At 32.9% G+C, this 20,139-nt stretch overlaps 1 protein-coding gene across 1 annotated transcript in view; it reads right to left on the bottom strand.

Moving 5' to 3' along the window:
* PLXNB3 (plexin b1) overlaps window positions 1-20,139 on the bottom strand; it is an 82,531-nt gene that overhangs the window by 11,506 nt on the left and 50,886 nt on the right. Inside the window, exons 20-29 of the mRNA XM_051208202.1 lie at window positions 19,205-19,442; window positions 17,769-18,007; window positions 16,559-16,749; window positions 14,384-14,531; window positions 13,539-13,685; window positions 13,158-13,326; window positions 12,348-12,386; window positions 10,581-10,702; window positions 7,857-7,941; window positions 961-1,736 (exon numbers count right to left, since the gene is read on the bottom strand). Of these exons, the coding sequence (XP_051066508.1) occupies window positions 961-1,736; window positions 7,857-7,941; window positions 10,581-10,702; window positions 12,348-12,386; window positions 13,158-13,326; window positions 13,539-13,685; window positions 14,384-14,531; window positions 16,559-16,749; window positions 17,769-18,007; window positions 19,205-19,442 (2,154 nt within the window). The remainder of the gene's footprint in view (window positions 1-960; window positions 1,737-7,856; window positions 7,942-10,580; window positions 10,703-12,347; window positions 12,387-13,157; window positions 13,327-13,538; window positions 13,686-14,383; window positions 14,532-16,558; window positions 16,750-17,768; window positions 18,008-19,204; window positions 19,443-20,139) is intronic.

The raw sequence follows: 20,139 nt of genomic DNA, 5'->3' as shown, positions 1-20,139 counted from the left end.
TTAACCCTCAAATTAAATCTTCTCCAAAATCCTAACACAATCGATTTTAGAAGGTAGAAACAATGGTTCACTGAATAAATATGTGAATGTATGTATAAGACGTATTCAACTAATATAGTTTACCTGAAGGGAATTCTCACAGAGCCCTTCTAAGGATACTGCCGGTCCCAAGCACGAGTAAGAAAGGAAGGTTGGTTTTGCGGGTCAGCAACCTCATCTCGGAAAAAACCAAACTAAGAAAACGCTGACCAGCATAACTAAACAACTTATCGGTTAAAGAATATGCGTAATAAAAATAAGGATTTAAATTCAGGTTGTAATTACCATAGTCAGACATACCACAAAGATGTTAATCAAGAGATAAATTTATAAAACGAATTCTATTTCAATTCTATGTTTGATACAAATATGTTTAATTTAATGAGGATAAGTTTATTCCTATACGAGAAATTCGGTGTAAAACTTAAATTATGAACTTGTATATGATAACTGAAGTAAACATTGTTCAATATAATAAAAAATTATAGTAAATCCCAAGAAATAGTTGCTTGTGTCCTCTGCTTGGGACTGAGCTAAAGCGAAGAAAAACAATAATCATTTTTGCTATGTCCATCTTACAATCTGAAATTTCAACAGGGATTAATTTTAATGATTTGAAAATGTTACTGAAGGTATTGTCTATTAACTGAACAAACACATTCTATCTAGACATGAAGATATTTCAAGTTGATGACCAAAAAATAAGTATACTATAAAAAAGAGAGACTGTACGAAGCTAGAACGTGTGAACAGTGGGATTAAAATTGAGTAAGCTATGGCACCAAGTTATTCTGGTAATTAGCAGGTTGGAATTTCAACAGAAACTATAAAGAATACCAATCAATATGGCAAACTGCACCATTCAGATTTCCAAGCGGAAAGTCCTTTCCACATAAATAGCATTAACCTAATAAAACTTACGCGTGTTAACAAAAGGCGATTAAAGAACACTTCTTTTGGTAACGTTTCCATAAGATGATCCAAACTTCTCGAAGTTTCAGATGGCATTAATGCATTTTTTTCACCTTTGAAAACTGAAAGCTCTGATGTATCCCTCCTATAATCCAGGCGATTGTGATGATGTTTCTTCCCCTTTTTAAAGCGTTTTGATTTATTGACCGATAGTAAGGCAGCATGGTTCTTTAAAGAATTTACCTCAGAAGGCGATAAAAGAGGGTGACGTGTTAAACATTCTGAACACATTTTGGTCACTTCATTTTGATTTAAATCACGTGTAGAAATATCGCCTTTATTACCCAAAGAATTATTTGCACAGGAATCGTCAACTTTATGAATGCATGTGCATAAGAAACGCTCTAATTTATCAGATCTTTTATCTAGACGTTTAATGGATTTCTTGATGGTTCCACTAGGATTCATGATATTGTCATTATGGTTGCCTGTCCACTCTATATGATACCAAAGTTTAGGATCAGGAGTTCCGACTGGACAAAAACAAAAAGGTTCATCAGATGGAGTAGAAAATTTCGACAAATATAATTGATCACTGCTGATATGAGCATTAAGTAAAGGGTTTGTGATACTTATTAGCTGGTCAGTATTATTTTTGACTGACTTTGTAGTACCAGTAGGAGAGATTGGTGGAAGTGGACGAGACATAGGAGGTATATGAACAAATTCATCCACGGAAAAGCATGAATTTTGAGCTACTGTTGATTGAGGTTGAAAAGCATTAGCTAGTAAATTAAAGAAGAGAAACTCGTATTTAGTAACATCATTCTAAACAAACTAGAAGGTGAAAATGAATTAAATAATGGAAACATAACATGATCAAATACAGGTAAATGGATGTATATCTGAAGTTAGTAAAATGTATTTTGAAGATAAACTAATGAAGCGCGACGTGATTAACACAACTACTTCATTGATTATAAGAGAACTCGAAATCTAAAATATAAAGGTCTAATTTAAATCAGAAGGGGTTTTGTGGAGATTTTAGTAATTTCAATATCAGCTCACTGAAAACAGTGGTGTATGGTGGCGCAATTTCGTGGATTAGTTGGAGTTAGACATTAGCACTATTGGATGACGGCTCAGTGGTCTAATGGTTAAGCGCTCGCGCGTGAGACTGATAGGTCGTGGGTTCGGATCTCGCGGGAGCGGGATCGCGGATACGCACTGCTGAGAAGTCCCATACTAAGTCGAAACGGATGTCCTGTGCCTCCAGGTTTTCCATTGTGGTCTAGCTTCAAATTGCCTAATTAAAAGCTACTTTGATCATTACAAAAGGATTTTTCATGTAAGGGTAGGATAACAGTCAAATATTTATACTAGAAGAAAAACCATTTTTCTCTGGAAAATAAGGAGACTATTTAGTGTATAAATCGAATTAGTATACAGAAAAATGATCCCAAAACATTTCATCTATAAGAATGATATGTCCTATAAATTCCCATGTTGTAAACTAAAAAATTATATGTAGTAAATCTGACTGTAGAACTTGTTCAAATCATCCTATGATAAGAGGTAGATTCATAGTAAAGCATAATGAATAATTCTTCTAAGAAATTTACTAGTAAATTTCAGATATATCGAGATGCAGCTGTGTGTTATGAAACGTAGAAAATATTTCATATAATAATAGTTCAAATAAATAATTTCAATTCATCAAAAGACAATACCAATAACAGAATTTTTCCGATATCCGAACCAAGTTACATGCAAACTAATGTCTGGTGCAGACAAGACATTGATTTTTTTCGGTAAACCTACTTATTTCCAAATGAGTAGTGTTTTGCAAACAATAGTATTTTTAGTGCACGGGTAATGGAGCAGACAAGAAACTCCATATTTTATATCAGGAATTAATATTACCTAGACCACCAGTGAAAATCTGGAAGCCTGGTCAGCGGTCTAGAGGTTAACGGTTTTCACGCTGAACCGAAAGTCCTGGTTTTGAGTCCCGGATGCGTGATTGCAGGTCAGCGACGTTGAGTAATCCTATGCTAAGACGAAACGGCCATCCAGTGCTTTCGGGCTTTCAACAGTAGCCAAAATAAGATCAGCCAGCAATTTAAACAATAAATAGTATTTTCCTCATGAAGTTTGAACAGTGATTAGTTGATTAATTTAGTTTGGAAGCAATAAGATGGAAGTTATCAATGTCAGTCAGTCAGTCAGCTACAACGTAGGACCAGGCACATATGTGCATTGGTCCAGGTTGCCATACCGCATCAGCACAACAAGGTGAACACCGGATTCATAGCAGTGATTAGGTCAAAGGTGGTAATATATAAGAGAAAGAGTGCATATAGAGATATAGTACAAGAAGAAAAAATTGGTTCGTAGAAAGAAAGATATGAAGCGATTTTAATCTCTTAGTTTAAGGGAAGACAAAGAGTGTATACACCGACGCCATTGTGACCGATTCAGAGCCATGTCACCAAGAGTCTCCAACCATTGGTTACGAAAGTCACGCGGACCCCAACCAAGTAGTCTGCATCTACCAACATGGCTCAGACTAGAAGTTAGTGACTTCAAGCACTGATGCCACGTTTTGGTTTGGCCGCCCCTAGCCTTCTTCCAACCATCCCGACCGTTGTTGCTACCTTGACGTGGTGGTCGGGCTTGCCTATCGTGATGAAGCAACCGAGCTATACTGGCTGCAACAACCGTTCCTCAAGGTCCTACCATGTCAGACAGGTCGGTTGAAGAGTGGTAAGACTAAAAGCAACAAACCCAAGGTCCGAAGGCGAAGTCGTACTGCTGACTGTACAGAGGTGTGACAGCAGTAAGGTGTTTCCTTCAGACAATCAGTATAACAACGGTGATGCCTTCCCTCAAGGAGAGGTAGGGTTGGAAAAGGTCGGCCCTAAAAATGCATACCTCGCCTTATCCCACGGATATCCGTCTCCGGCTGTAAGGTCTCAACAAGTACGGAGCTAACACAAAAGTCACCCCTAAAAAGGTCGTGTGTGACCGACCCCAAGGAGGTGTCCCTTGGGCACTGCGGTCACGCTCTCAGGTCACTAAGACCACTTCTAATCCAATTTCCTTTCAGGTACCTCCATAAGAACCCTCCCACGGTGTGGGCAACCGGGAAGTGATAACCACCCTCATACCTCTAACAGCACTCAAAACCACTGTATTCATAATCAACCTCCCACATTGTTAAAAGGGTTGACAATAGCCCAAAACTGTACCAAATGATCCTAATGTTAATAAGGTAATCCTGGAGGTGGTTAGCGCGTCAATTAATGCTATTCGAAGACATGCTGAACGCTAAGTGAAGCTTCTCGAAGGAAAGCCGAACTGCTCCAGTAAGAGATTGAGAACATACAGTTGAAAACATGAGAATGAACTCAACTTGTCATGCAACACCAACGCGACTAAGTGAAACTAGTAAGATGAATGCTTAAGTATTACAATTAATAACAGTGGAAGTATTGATGGCGCAGGAGATTAGAGGTTATCAATAATTTCAAAACTCAAGAGACAGTGAGGGAATCCTTCTACTTCACTGCTACTGACTTTGAGTTCGAACTTCTCCTCTAGAAACTTTACTCAAACTGTTGATCAATTGAGAATCCACATAACCATATGTAAGTTCTGCTTTATAATATTGATCACTGCCACTTTCCTTTAGATGATCGAGGAATATTAGTAGCCTATCATCTAGATTCATTATTTCATTCATTGAGATTTTCTGTCACAGGTTCTATTTTCACTTCAGATTTTCAATGTACAAGTGAGTGATGCCACTTCATGGTGGAGAAGTTAAATCGAATAATCAAATACCGTGTGAGAAAACGAAAATTATATGCCAACTGTACAGACTGACTTAAAATTAAACACGTTTGGAAAACAAATTTTGTACTTAGGGCGAAAATCCCAAGGAAAAACTTACATTTGAACTAGTAAATATTTAGAAATCAACATTCGTGCATTGAATACACATGTAAATATTCAATTATTTAACAAAATTTAACCTCAGTAATATAAAGAAATAATTATCGGGAAAATAATTCCACTTGCCAATTCTTCATTTAATAAATTTATTAATTCAGTATATCGACTTAACAATCGATCAGTAGGAAACTCACGTCTCTTCTTTAGATAGTTAAAGTGATCCACTGGAAATGATGGTTCATTACTATCATTGTTACTGGTACTACTACTGTTGACACTTATGAATTATTCTTTTATGATTTAGACTGAAAATACGTTTGGAGATTGTTAAATGAATGAATTAAATGCGCCTATCGATTGATAAGGTGATACAGTATGACTGAGTGGTGATGACTGCCTATCAGACAGAATAATTATCATATTTCCTCGAATGAAATGATATCAGTTACTCAGATGTAACGTTGAACCTAGCACATAGATATATTCTTCCAGGTTGCCACACCACAATGACACAGAGAACTGAGATTATCAGGAAAACCCCCAGAGTATTAGGACCAGTAACAGTATTAGTGGCAGTAGAAATGATCAGGTATAGATGATATGGTTCGAGAAGAGAAAATAAACTCGTGAAACAAAAAATGTGAGGATTTAAAGGAAGATAAAGAATGAATGAATGCGTATCATTAAAACTAATTCTGAGCCGTTTCACACTATTATTATTGTTATTACTGTTATTATTATTATTATTATTATTATTATTATTATGGTTTTATTCAATATTATGTTTTGGTATAATATAGAATTCTCAACACGAGGCATTTCAAAAAGTTTATTTCCCAACGATTGATTCTAATAATCACGTAGACTCCCATCGAGTGGTATAAATATACTAACACGGCTCTGTTTATCTGAAAATGACTTCATGAACTGATCCCATGTCTCGGTTTTGTCACCCGTAACTTTCTTTCAACAACCTCTCACACCAATAGACATCATGTGTTGAGGTAGGCATGGTTAGACATATGTAATACATATTTCAATCACCTAACTCGATGAACGTTCACTACCTGATATCAGAAGATAAAGCCCATATTACAGAAGAAGAGGTCTTTGCTTCCTATAAAACAATATGCTTATGTACAAAGTATTGAACACAAGAATAAACACGACTGAAAGTCAGTTAACAAATAAATAATAGAAGGGTATGGAAAGTAATAAGTCATTTACTCTCCAAATAGAGCTAATGTATGGCTAACAAGACTGAGATGTCCCAAACTATAACGAAATAGTTGTCCAGTTCTTTCTGATTTTGAATAGCTGCTTAACTAAAACTGGTCTATGATCCAACTGCAAAATTTAATAATCTTTACAGTAAATAACCTAAATATCTAATAAGACAATTGTCAATCTATTAGTATCATGATAAACTTATTATAATTCAATGATAGAATTTTATCATTTCATGAGCTCCTTTGATTTCAATTATTTCATTTTATGAAATTATGATTGATGTACTTTAAACTCTTCTCTCTATTGTCTCACTATACTTCATCTTATTGTCTAGATTAATGTAACTTAGTATTTTGTAATACTAACGTAATCCATGAAGACAGTGTGGTTCTTTTTTTCTCCTGTTCATGTTATAGAACTCTTATCTAAATGTTTCAATCATCTTATGAATACTTCATGGTATGTTGAAAGTATGTAAAGTTGAATTATTCGTTTCCATTGGTTTCGGTTAATAACATTATTTTTACTTTATATACTATACATATTTCCATTAAAATACTTTGTAAAGGTTTCGAAATAAAGGTTAGTTTAATTCATTTGTATTTGTTGTTTGAATCTTCTCATTGATATTTAGGACTGAAATTGATCACTCTGTTTTTGACATACGTGCATTCTGTGCGGATTGCCTCAATATTGTCTTAAGTTACAAGCACTATAAGCAGAAATGAACAGTGGTTAGCAGTGGGATCCGGGATGCGTGTTTTGTCCCATAAAGTGAACGGCACTGGGCTCAAGTGCTGGAGTGAGCATCAACTCTGGATGCAGGTGCATGCAGCTGACGAGTCTCAAATAGGACGAAACGCGCGTCCTGGATTTTACTACTAGCCACCGTCCATCTCTACTTATAAATATTAGTTTATTCACACTGTAGATAGATGGTGACGAATGTTAAGTAATGAGATCTTTTTATTGCACTACTTAGAATAAAGTTCTTACTGTAGCTAAATATTATTCTAGCTACGACAATGTCACTGGGAAAAGACACAACAACGACTCATCGTTTGAAGTAATTGTTTGAAGAAGTATGAACTAGCAGAAAAGTCTCTGTCATACAGTAATCGAACATCTGAGTAAATAATTTAGAGATATGTGTGTAGAATAGTCTATTTTGTAGTTGATTCTCTCCACAAATTAACATCAATTTCGGAGGATTGTCGAGAAGCAGAGTGCTGGATAGTTGTTTCCTCCTAGTATAGAACTCATCGAGTATCTGCTCGGAACCCCGTCAAGGATAAATAATTCATGTTTGGACATGGAAGTTAGATTATTTTCACATACATCAATATATAAGTGTTAGGCAGAATCCAAGCTATTGAATTTTGGGTACTAAACTTAGCAGATCGATAATTTATGTTTCCATGCGGATTTTTAGGTTATTTTTAAAGCTATTAAATGCTTATAAAATACACCCACCATGTGCAAGCACTATTTAGGATGAAACTATCTTCGTTTTGACAGTTTGTACAGTGAATATTTGTGACATCGTAGATATAAAAACCAGTTTTCTAAGTAAATTCAAACGAGGAAGTTTCTTACAACATAGCTTACTTGGCTGTAAATGTCCTAGTCACAAACAGATTTATTAAAACAAAAATAAACATGAATAGTAAGTTAAATACAAAATATTCAGTATATCAAAAATCAAAGGATAAACTTACATTGTAATGCATTCGATATGGATTGACTATGATTGGATTTAGTAAATTCGCAAGTAACCAGTGCAACATGTGCATTGTCTTTGAGCTAATAATAGAAAATAGATTAGAAGAAGCGTTATGATAAGACAATTGAAGATATACATCTTATCTTATAACCTAGTCAATCGTTAACAACGCAGCATATGGTGCAAATATGTATTGACTCTAGTTGTTCAAAATTCATATAAAAAAACAGGTAAATGGAACTTAACAACACAGAAAATAGTCGGAAGTGTAACAAAAAAAAGAATATGTGAAATGGATGCATCTCTCTGATACTGGAATCAATTCTCAAACTTATTGCTGATCGACAGGAATCATGGATTACCAAATACGATTCAGGCAAAATGATATGTATCGTTAGGTTTAGTCCAGACTGACATTCAATGTCTGTATTACAGCCTGAATAATTAATTAATTTCCATTATATAAAAAACCATTCAAACTGAAATTGATCAAAACTTTCTACGAAACAGAAGTGTTGGTTCATATATATAGATGTATATATACAAATAAAAAATATCAAGAAACATTAACTGTGCAAATATCATCACTGATTTTTGTCATGTATAAAAAGACGAGCCGGAAAAAAGAAATTATTTTATTGTTATTTGTTTATTTAGCAATATGTGATGAAATATCATTCAAGCATAAATGACTAATAATTCAACTTTGTAACAGTGATGGATGAATTAAAATAACGTAACTTTCGTACTCCTCTTTCACAAAAGAAACTTAAACCTTACAACATACATATTTTTTTATTAGAAGTATGTTGAAAAATATATGTAGTTACAAGTACAATTACCACAACAATTAGAATTCTGTGAGTTTTAGAAAAAAATAATGTAATTTTCTATTTACTTATAAAAATGTGCACACTGAAAAAAGACAGCATACCAGAGTTAATAAATAATAATTCTTAAAAATATGCACTCGTTTGTGTATGAATGACGTTGTTGTAGATAGAAACTCATAAACAACAGGTTGTATATTCTGTGTGAAATTTTGCTAAAAGGGAGGAAAATTTTTTGTTTTGACAAAAACATTTGGTTAAGCTGTACAGTCATATTTATAGTGGTTTGATAAATTTATAAGTCTATAGAAGAACGGATTACATCATACATTGATCAGAAATTCGAAATATCAAAAAAGGGTATCGTAATGAACAAGAGGTTAGACAACAATAGTGGAATGGTGAAAATAATTTAAGGGTCAGAAATGTGAGACATAACTGTTCATTTAACAGATATGAAGAAATGAAAAACATAAAGGTCATAATAACGATTGAATAACAATCATGAAAAATATTCGAGGATGATAATAATAACTGACTACGGTTTAAAAAAGCGCAAAGTAAAAATCTCAAAAAAGATTAAAATATACTGGAATAGAACCCGTAGGGCTATGGAAGGATGAGAGGTTATCCGTCTTGCTTCCGCACACAGAGTTCAGATATGAATTGGTGAATAGCCAACGCCTCACTAGTCCATAAGTTTTCTATTCCATCGCCCATTCTTCTGATTGTGTAGATTATTTTGAAAAACGATTCCTTTGAGGCAACTTGCCCAGAGTTGGTAAAGTATTTCTGTATTGAGCTACTGATCATTTGGAATTATCCTCTTCAAAGTCATACTGCGTAATGTGCTTAGATGCGTTTGGGAAGTATTCGTTGTGCATGGCCAACATAACAGGCCCCGCATGACCAAGTAAACTTATAGATGTACAAAACTTTTAGCTTTCACATTAAAAATCATTTAGTTTGGTATGATAAACGTAGAGCTGAGTACAGATGTACGTTAGCCTGAGCTGAAATTACACATCAGCATATGGTGAGTAGCAAAAACTGAAATAACGTAGCAGCAGTGATGTTGAGGAAAACCGAACAGCGAGAATAGGGTTTTAAATGGAGAATTATGTATGATGGAACCCTGAAATTCAAGATCGAGAGGAAGATAAAGTTTGGATACGATTTTGCCTGAGCTGCTTTACCCTAAATTTCTAACCACTGAACGTGGCTGTCGCGCGAACCCCCAGGTAATAAGATGGCTCAGACCAATAGTCAGTGACTTTATGAGCTAATGCCGCGTCTTAGTTTGAGCACGTCTAACTTCTTTCCAAAGTGCTCCTAAATCGATTAACAACATCCGGTCAGACAGATAATTGTTGGGCCTGTGTCGTATATGTCATAACCGCCTCAGTTGATGGAGATTTGCAACCCCTATTTGCCATCTTACTAATTGACCTATATATAACCTCGACATAGCTCATTCAGTCATTCCATGACACGAGGAATGGTTTGAAGAAATATGCAGCCAAAACTTTCGGTCTGTGCATATCTTCTATTTTCATGAAGGATATTTAGGATCTAAAGAGTAATACAAAACGAACTTTTGAGCAGCATACTCGCCCTTCGGTTGGTAGACAGACATCGTGCCTACGTTATAAGTTGGCAAAAGCCGACCAAACGTCTTGAAACTAGGCCGAAATTTTGTCATGCACTAATCCATCAACGCCGATGAGACTTCCAAAATATTTGAACTGATCAGAGAGATCAACTGCTTTACTTTCCATCAGTGGTTTGAGACAAAACTGTGCTAACATATTTTAAATTACAAAAATGCAAAGTGAAATACATCTTTTACATTTACTGTATACGTGAATAACGTAAAATTTACTGCATACATGATAATCTGCAATACAGTTCAATCGGAATGGTAACTTGTCATGATCAGTGGAATTTGATGAATTCGAACGAATCTTTACGTCCCAATCCGTTAAAGTTTGACCAGTAAATAATTCATTTTCTATAAAAATAAATAAATCATACAATTTATCTTGTAATGCATCAATTAACTGAATAATGATATATAAAAATATTATTTACTACCAGCACTACCACTATTAATACTCTTACTAACTAGACTGGTGAAAGAATAAATAATATTGAAATAAAGTCTCAGTTAATTAAATCAATTCATGTTATTATCTAATCTAATTGTTTTATGAATTTCAGAGATATTAAGTAATTTGAAATTATAATAGAAATATACAATACAGAAAAAACAATGATTACAACAACAACAATGTTTAAGGCTAAGAAAGAATGACAAGAGAACTAGGTAGACAAACGAAAAACACTGAAACATTAAAGAAAAAAGAGTGGTTCATTGAAGAAATCTAGTTCCTGCAAAAAACAATGAGTTTCTATCTGCTTTGCATTGTTGAAGATTTCGTTATATACTTAGAGAAATCAGAACTAGTTATGTTTATAAAATAAATTTATTCAACCTCTTATTCTAACATGGAATTAAACTATAATATTCCAAAGTTACCACCCTTAATTTCTCTTATTGTCCTAGTATTGACTCTTTAATCCTAAGCATTTGCATATCTCTAATTGATCATGTCATTTTAATTTCAAAATTTTATCTAATTATGTTACACAAATCATTTAATTCAACTCATTTACCTAGAATAGATTTGCGTACTTGACTTTCAGATTTACTTTAAGCAAGAGGCATGTAATACTAGCTGATTGAGCAAACCGAAGTATATGGAAGCGTGGTTTAAAACTGCATCTAAATGGTTAAAAGTTGAAGGCCTTAACAGCTTAACTACAACGCTGGGAATACAAGCCAATACACACTTATAAATCTTTATAGAACTTCTACAAACATTCAAGTAATGAACAACCACATTTTCACCTTCTTAATAAGAGCAAAAAACTTTCTGTGTTGTCATTCATTTTGATCCGTTGTTATAATGTTTAGTAAATCATTGTTATTCTCAATAGACATAGATTAGATTGTTATTGTGAAAAACACTATACATTTGCAAAAACAAGGCCTCTTCAGTGAATCAATCTGTCTTATTTTATAAATCCAATTAATAACGTAGACGACTTGCTGAAGAAACGTCGATATCACAAAATGGAATTTTATCAATGGTATTAATTAATGGGATATGAAGAGCATAATTAATTATGGTAATTTGAAAAATAACGAAATACTTTCTCTAACACGACAAAATAAACCATTTTTACAGATTCAAGGAATATATATATGTGAGGAAGAATGTTCATCCAGTATAAACACTTAAACAAACTAAAAACTATACTCACTAACATGCATAAAATTTAATTTACTTGTTTTTTGAAGTGACAACAATGAACAATAAGCTGATGAAATAAAATTAGCTTAAACTGCTTCAGTATATCCACTTATAGCATCAGTAACATAATAACACTATCTGGTGAATGATAAATGTTAGTAAAGTCACAATAGAACAATTATATAAGTGATCAATCTCCGGAGATTTCGTTTGTTTTACAAAAGTGATTGAAATGTTATCATAGTATTATAATATACATATATAATTAGTTTATGATTCTAGTTCACAAACTACACAATCTTCCAACGAATTTAGAACAATAAAAGAAGAAACACGTACCAGGGTTTTGTGCGATAACTCGTTGTTCATCCAATCTCTCTAGAAAAATGATTGTAAAAATAAATAAATAAATCATGATATGGTACTGTTATTTCTACCATTACTACTGTATAATCTGAATATAACGGCATGTCTAATAACAATTGGTAATTCATTTAATAAATTAATTTTCCTAAAAAAGTACTTTTAAATGATACACTCTAATTTTAGTATCCCGTCCTCCTGAAAATAATCCAAGTCCGTAATTACATAACATGGACTGGAAGCTATTGCATAATCGTACGTTTATCTACTGCGTTTAGAACTAAGTTATTTAAAACTAATTTTATCGCGGTGTTCTCATATGTAAACTTTTATTCACAATAATATTACATTTTTCATACATAACCTGATGAAACGTATTTACTAAGAACAGATTTATGTAATCACTTTGATGAGAGTAAATAATACTACCCAGCTACACAAATAGAAGAGGAATGAAGTTCCAAACTATTAATCATTATTTAGTTAAAAGTAGAATGTTTTGTGGGTTAATTCACTCGCCTTAACCTTGGGAAACTTACTGGATTATTAAAAAAAGTCAAAATGAAGTAGGATTTTACACTATCCTACTTCTAACTAATCACTAAAACGAAACAATACTAAAATACAACAATTTCTTAGGCTTTCATTATAATAATTAATCATAAGTAATTCAGAAAAAAATATTTGAAAGAAATGCTATTTCAAACTATAGAATTAAATAAAAAAGAGGAGAATATTATGATGAAATAACAATGAGATCAATCGAAATTGGTGATAATCACTTACTTAAATCTAATTGTGTAGATTTAATTTGTTTTGAATATGGCTTATTTTTATAGATTCCATCTAAAATTTTCTCCTTGGCCTGAGTTATTGTATCACAATCAAGCACTTTTACAGAAATATATGAAGTAGATAAACCAAATAATTGCTGAGGATCTTCAACACAGAGTGTCTAAAAAAAGTATCATTATTATTCATTGGACGAGATACAGTTAATTTGTGCACAAAATAACAGTATAATAGTGCAAAACAAATCTATATGAATGAAAGAAAATGCGTGAAAAGTGTCATATAAGTAATAAATGTAAAAATGTATAACAGCAAACAATGATAGAACACACACATAGATATACAAAGTGAATGTGCAAAATTTAAAATACTTACAATCTGCTTTCCAGTCATTTCTGTTTGAAGTAATGAAGAACTGTCTAATGTATATCTAGCTTTCCCAGTTATAGCATCACGTGGACCCATATTTACTTGTTGTAGAAGAGCTCGGTAAAAATAAAATAAATTTTCACCGACGCTATTCTAAATGAAGTAAGAAAAAGAAGTCATACGTTGCAATACACTGTATAGAAGAAGACCATTTCAATCATTAACTAAGTAATAATAATGGTAATTAACTGCATACTATAGTGGTCTGGCGTGAGAAATCTATTAAATTAACATTACGACTATGAAAGTATAAGAAAGAAGTTGTGCTGAAATTTAGGCACTAATGAAAGTCACCTAGACTGGTGGCCACATTGCAACATGATCGATAGCATTCGATCTGCCCTAATAAGGACTAGACAAGCATGACATTGATCACCACCCAGTGATCAATCAATTGTGACTAATGAAAGTATTTGCAACTGAAGAATAAAAGGTTAAGATTATGTCCATATTAGAGTTTTCCCAAAGTTCATGTAGCTTATTTTGCAAATGATATTTAATTTGCCTTTCTATAATATTCCATCCATTAGTTCGCAAAGCACACACAGTAGAGAACCTGTATCTGTATGAGACATTCCGTTCCTTTCACTGAATACAAGCACAACATTACATGATGAAACTATGGGTCCGAAAATTAAATGTTTTTAAATACGTCTCAAATAACGTGATATTCCCATTATTCTTTCTTTAGCAGCAAAACATAATATGAAGAATTAATACCACATCTAAGGTTAGATACAATCTATCATATAGAAAATTTTTAAAAATGAATTTGTATAGTACTTGCTTACTTTAATAAACTTATACAATAGGAATGTTAACCAGTTAGATAGGATTTTATCGACAATTGTTTCAGCTCGTCGAAAAGCAGTAGCTAAACGAGCATCTCCTTGAAGACGAAGTTGGTACAAAAGATCGGTCATTAAATCAAACATAACACTGAAATGGAAAATACAAAACAAAAAACTCTTTTCAGAAAAAAGTTGGCATATTGCTGATGTTGTTACCAAGAATTTGATTTTTCGCATAGAAACCCGCTGAAAATGATCTGTTTCACACTATTTGTCATGAACTTGAAAATAAAACAAAATACGAATTTTGTTAATTCATTATAAAAACGATTTTTTCCATTATTTCAATGTCGAACGCACCCATCTACACCCAACTTTTCACGGTTAATATAATGAAAGAAAAAATACTATACATGATCAAATAATGATAATGAAAATAGGTCATATATGAACTAGAAAATAATTTTCTAAAGTATTTCATTGAAAATACTGTTAGATTGTAATCTTTCTGATAATGTAACATAAATAAAAATAAAATTATTATTTTTATCAAAAGTAAATAACATAATTAAACATGAAAAATATTATATATATATATATATATATATATATATATATATATAAACTAGTCTTATCATTTTATAGATAATTTGAAACGATTTACATATATGCCAGGCTCTAAGTTGCGTATGACTGACTGATATGAATGATAACATAACAATTAGTAACAATTAGTTCATAACATGTGTAATCTAACAGAAACTATTCAGTACATGATTGTTATCAGGATGGGGGAATTATGGAGATTGCAGTATTTTCATAATTGATATAACGAGTCGATTTAAGCTAGTATGTTATATCCGGACGAAGAATAAATTAATGGTAACTACTAGGAATTATTTATGGACTATTATTGCATATACTCATATTGGATAATTGTGTAGTAAATAGATTATATGTATATTCACATTCTTTTTATCATGGGCTCTCATTTGACCTATTGGTTACTATCATATGGTTTACTATTCTCAAGTTAATCCCAGTTTATAAGTTACAGTCTCACACTCACAGCCACTTTTGAACTGAACTAGTATAATTGTTACTGTCTGTTTTATGGTCTGAAGCGGTCTGGTTTGCTTGCATATAAACCACGTATGTCTGAAATATACGATTCATACAATGCAGGCTAAGACTGAGTTTTGAATTCAACAGGCAGGGGGCTAGGTGAGAAGGAACAGTAAGGGTTTAAGGTTGATGGAAGGCTGACAGTGCTGGTTGACGTGTCATTGGTTTAGCACAAGTACAAGGACATATGAGTCGGTATTCTGGTTGGCGATATTGTCACGTGATAATTGGCAGGGGCAAAAGTCATAACAAAGACCACCAATGAAAAACCGTCCAGTCCTTTCAGATTTTCAATAGTGGTCTAGTTTAGATGGACTCGTGATTTCAACTATGAAAGTACTACAATCTCCATAAATCCCCCATATTGAGAAAGTATTTAATTGATAAACTGAACTGGGAAACATTAAACCACAATATCACGCTAATCAAGGTGGATTACATGTTCAATCATCTATTGATATAGACTACGTTTTCAACACAAAACACACTCGTTTACATAATAATAATAGTTCAGTTGTTTTCCTTAATAATAACTACAAATGTAAATATTTAGAAAAATTGAAAATAATTGATCCAAAGGTTATTTTATTTATTAACATAACATGAATGTGTAAATAATGCGACAAAATAACCAGCAACAAGTGTGAAATAAGATACAATGGTACAAATAAACTGACTAATGTTCTAACTGAATGATTATCACTTACATCCCGATATTATCAGTAGTAATGAACAATCGTAAAGCGATATTGGCGAATTAACTGAAGTTGTAAATGTGAGCTGATGGATCATAACTCTATATTCTAAAAGTAACCCTCTGTCTTTCACCCCTAATCATGGGTTCCATCCCTAAAGAGGTCGTGGCTAAGCACTACTGAGAAACCATACGAGAATGAAACAGATCTCCTGTAATTCTCGGATTTCAGTAATTACTTAACTAATTTCAATTCGTAATAGAAACTACCTTAAAACTGATCAAACTACGAACATCCTAATACTAAGGAGGTTTTGATAGAATAACACGAACATTGTAAGAAAAATTCAACTGACCTTGTCAAATAATCCATTTTCGGTTGCAAAGCTGCACAGAGTAGAGAAGCAATACGAGATTTATCTTTAGCCATTATATATTTATCTTCTTCAATCAAATGAATTAAAAGGTATAAAAAGTGACGGTTGCACAAGAGTGTGTGAAATAACGAGATTCCTTTGGTTGCATCATCATGCGCTCGAACATGCACCTTAAAAAACGCATTGTATAGTAAAAAATAAAGCACTAAGCAATTTATGAATAGAAATGAAAGTCTATGTAAACAGAAAAATTGTAAAACAGTATGACAAGTTTAGATTTTTTTAATCTCCTTACGATTATTTACGCATCAATATAATATTTTCTTTACTTTAACTGAATTCTTCCAAAATGTATTGAGAGTTTAATTACTAGTGTTAAAATTGTATGTAGCAAATGTCAACTTTGCCGGAATGGACTTTATAACTCTGGAAATAAATATAAACAAATCGTCGACTGAATTTTGATCAGTCTTACTTATCATATTTGCATCATGAGCAGATTATCTCGGTAAAGCCGCTTCGTCAGAGGTTTTATAAAATAAATGAATAGTGGGTAGTAGTAGTAGTAGTATCCATGGCGCTACTTCCATACTATACGGGACTACTCTTCAGCAGGACATAACTTCATCCATGTTAAATTTTACAAAAGTACTCGAACCCAGTACTTTCCGTTCCAAACGCCTAATGCGCTATCCATTACGCTAGTGAATTCAGATAGCCACACTTCCTCGATTCCACTGATAGTCACAATTCATCTATTTTATAAGAACTTATGACGAAGCGGCTATGTCGAGGCCATCCGAGCAGGATGAATGTATTCCAAAAAAAACAAACTAAAATTCAACCAAGGCTGTCAAAAACGGGATAACTCAGACATTTTGTAACAATGAACATAATTAAATATTAAAAATCCATAAGACCGTAAGTTAAGATATTTATTCCATGTTGTTTTATTCGAACAACACACAACTATATACACATGAACTGATGATTGTTCTAACTGAATGATTATCGTTTACATTACGGTATCACCGATAGCGACAAATAAAAGTAACGAAATAACGAGATTTGACTGAGTTCCAGTCTTGGATTCAACCCCCGAAGAGGTCGTAAGAATAATTGAAAAGAGACCGTTGGACAAATCAATAATAATAGATCAATATCATAATTTTTATTTTAACCCACTTACTGTGAAAGGTGACAACAATGGATGTCGTGGTACAATTGCACTATTCAGTGGTTCAATTGTTATATCAGTTTTAATTAATAATGGAGCCGATAAATGTGGATCGATTGGATTCATTAATTCACAATGATATTCAGGAAATAACGAAAACAGGCAGAATGTTTTATAATCTCGATAAGGGAGATTATGCTTTTTCACTTCTTGAGAAAATTCTTGCATACTTGTTTGTAATTCCATGAAATCTATTATCATTTATAAGGAGAAAAAGAAACTCAATTAAACTATTTGATTATTAACTCCGAAAAATAATCTTAATAGTAAGTTATTACAGTAGCACATATAAATGCAAGGTAAAAACAATGTATTTGATCAGCACCCAATGTCCTACCCTTTTATTACGGTAGTTTGTAAAAACTTGAGATAGGTTTTTTAACATGAAGATTTTCCGTCGCGAAAAAAACACCAAGCTGGTCAACTGATGGGCAAAGGCAAGGGTTATTAGACAGATTTATTAACATGACGCACATATTTATGAACTTCAAACTTACAGAACTCATAGCAAACATAATACCTTATAGGCCACACAGTCAGAATTCCATCTGATTCATATATCGAACTTCAGTCAATTTTTTAGTACATGTGTTATCACATATGAGTTAGCATAATAGAAATAAAAGATTCACGAATGCTAGTTGTAGACAAAAAAATACTAGATGTTAAATCTAATAAAGAAACAGATATTCTCAGGAGAAGCAAAAAAATGTTTATTGGTTGATGAAAATTTTTATTTATAGTAGAAAGTATTTACGATTATTGTGCTGAAGAAAATACTACTATGGTGCGTGCTACTGATGCCGATAAATACAAGTAGTATGTATCATCATCAGAAAGTGAAATACCTGGCAGAAGAGGGTTAAGAAGATCGAAGGGGGAACGAGAACAGAAAATGATTGGTGTGGATACGAAAGAACAATGAAGACTGAGATGATTGATTGACACTTTGCAAATGCAGTATTTACTGTATGGATCTCATATTTTACTAAGATGTTCTGTAATTTCCTGTTCAAATACATTCGACTGTCCCCACTTGTGTTCTCGTTCACTACACTACTACTTAATTTACGTACTTTCGATCCAGTAAATCAAGTTGGACGTTTGTGCGTGTACATTAGATTTAAAAGGCTTATTCATGTTTTGTAATTTTATTTATCAAAGAATGATAAGAAATTTTAATTGGTTGATCATTATTTATTTCTCATGGAATGAGAACATTTCAATCATAAAAATAACACTTCAAAGTATACTACAATTTGAAATGAATTACATGTAATTGCTACCAAACTGAAAAATATTCAAAGGAACAATTAAAAAAAGAACGAATCAACATTATAATCTAGAAAAACAAATATTGAACATGAATATGCTTAAATAGCACAAACCTTCTTTAAATATACGAACAACACGATTTTCATGTTCAGCGTATTTTTCATCAAGTTTAGCTTGATAATTTCTTTGATGTTGCATAAAACGTCGCCAAATTATAAATCCAATCAGACAAACAAAAATTAAAATTAGAAGAAGACCAATAAATATCATGATAATTTGACTGCGTAACGCTGCTTGACGTAAAGCAACAAAACGAACAGAACCAGGACGATAAATAAGAAAACGTCCAAACTGCAAGAAAAAGTCAAACAAAATAAAATAGAGTGTGGAATTAATTTTTCGATGGGAGTGGGGATTATGTGCAAAACTTTGAAACTGATAAAGTCAACTTCATTTATGAAATAAAAATAGTAACTGGTAAGTAAATATAAATATCAGTGTATATATAATACTCAGTTTAGGGGTTGTGGAGATTGTTAAGTTTTTTTTATTGAGATTATGAACCAATTGACGTTAGACTAAACTGATAATTACCATATGCTCACTAGTGACTAGCTTCGTGAGAAAATTCTCGGAGTTCTGGTGAGAAGCAGTGACCAGTGGAGCTAATCCGTGTCGGACAGAAACAGGTGTCTATCTCAGTACAATGGAAGATGGTCGCGCAACTTCGTGGATTGGTTGAGGTTAGACACTAACACCATTGAGTGACCAAGTAGGTTAAGCCCTGGGTTCGAAGCCCGAGAGTGGGATCGTGGACTAGCACTGCTGTGAGGAGTCCCACAATAGGACGAAAAGGCCGTCCAGTGCTTCCAGGTTTTCAGTGGTGGTCCAACATCAATCGGTTCATGATCTCAATATATATATATTACTGTTTTGCATTACGACACATATGTTTAGTGTTTTTTTTAACGAAAATATTATCGATAACTAATAAAACTTATTCTTATATTGTTCATTTCGTTTTATAACTCAGTAACAAAGAACCGTT

The sequence above is a fragment of the Schistosoma haematobium genome, chromosome 4, assembly GCF_000699445.3.
Source record: "Schistosoma haematobium chromosome 4, whole genome shotgun sequence".
Lineage (NCBI taxonomy): Eukaryota > Metazoa > Platyhelminthes > Trematoda > Strigeidida > Schistosomatidae > Schistosoma > Schistosoma haematobium.
This window is presented reverse-complemented; position numbering and strand designations above follow the sequence as displayed.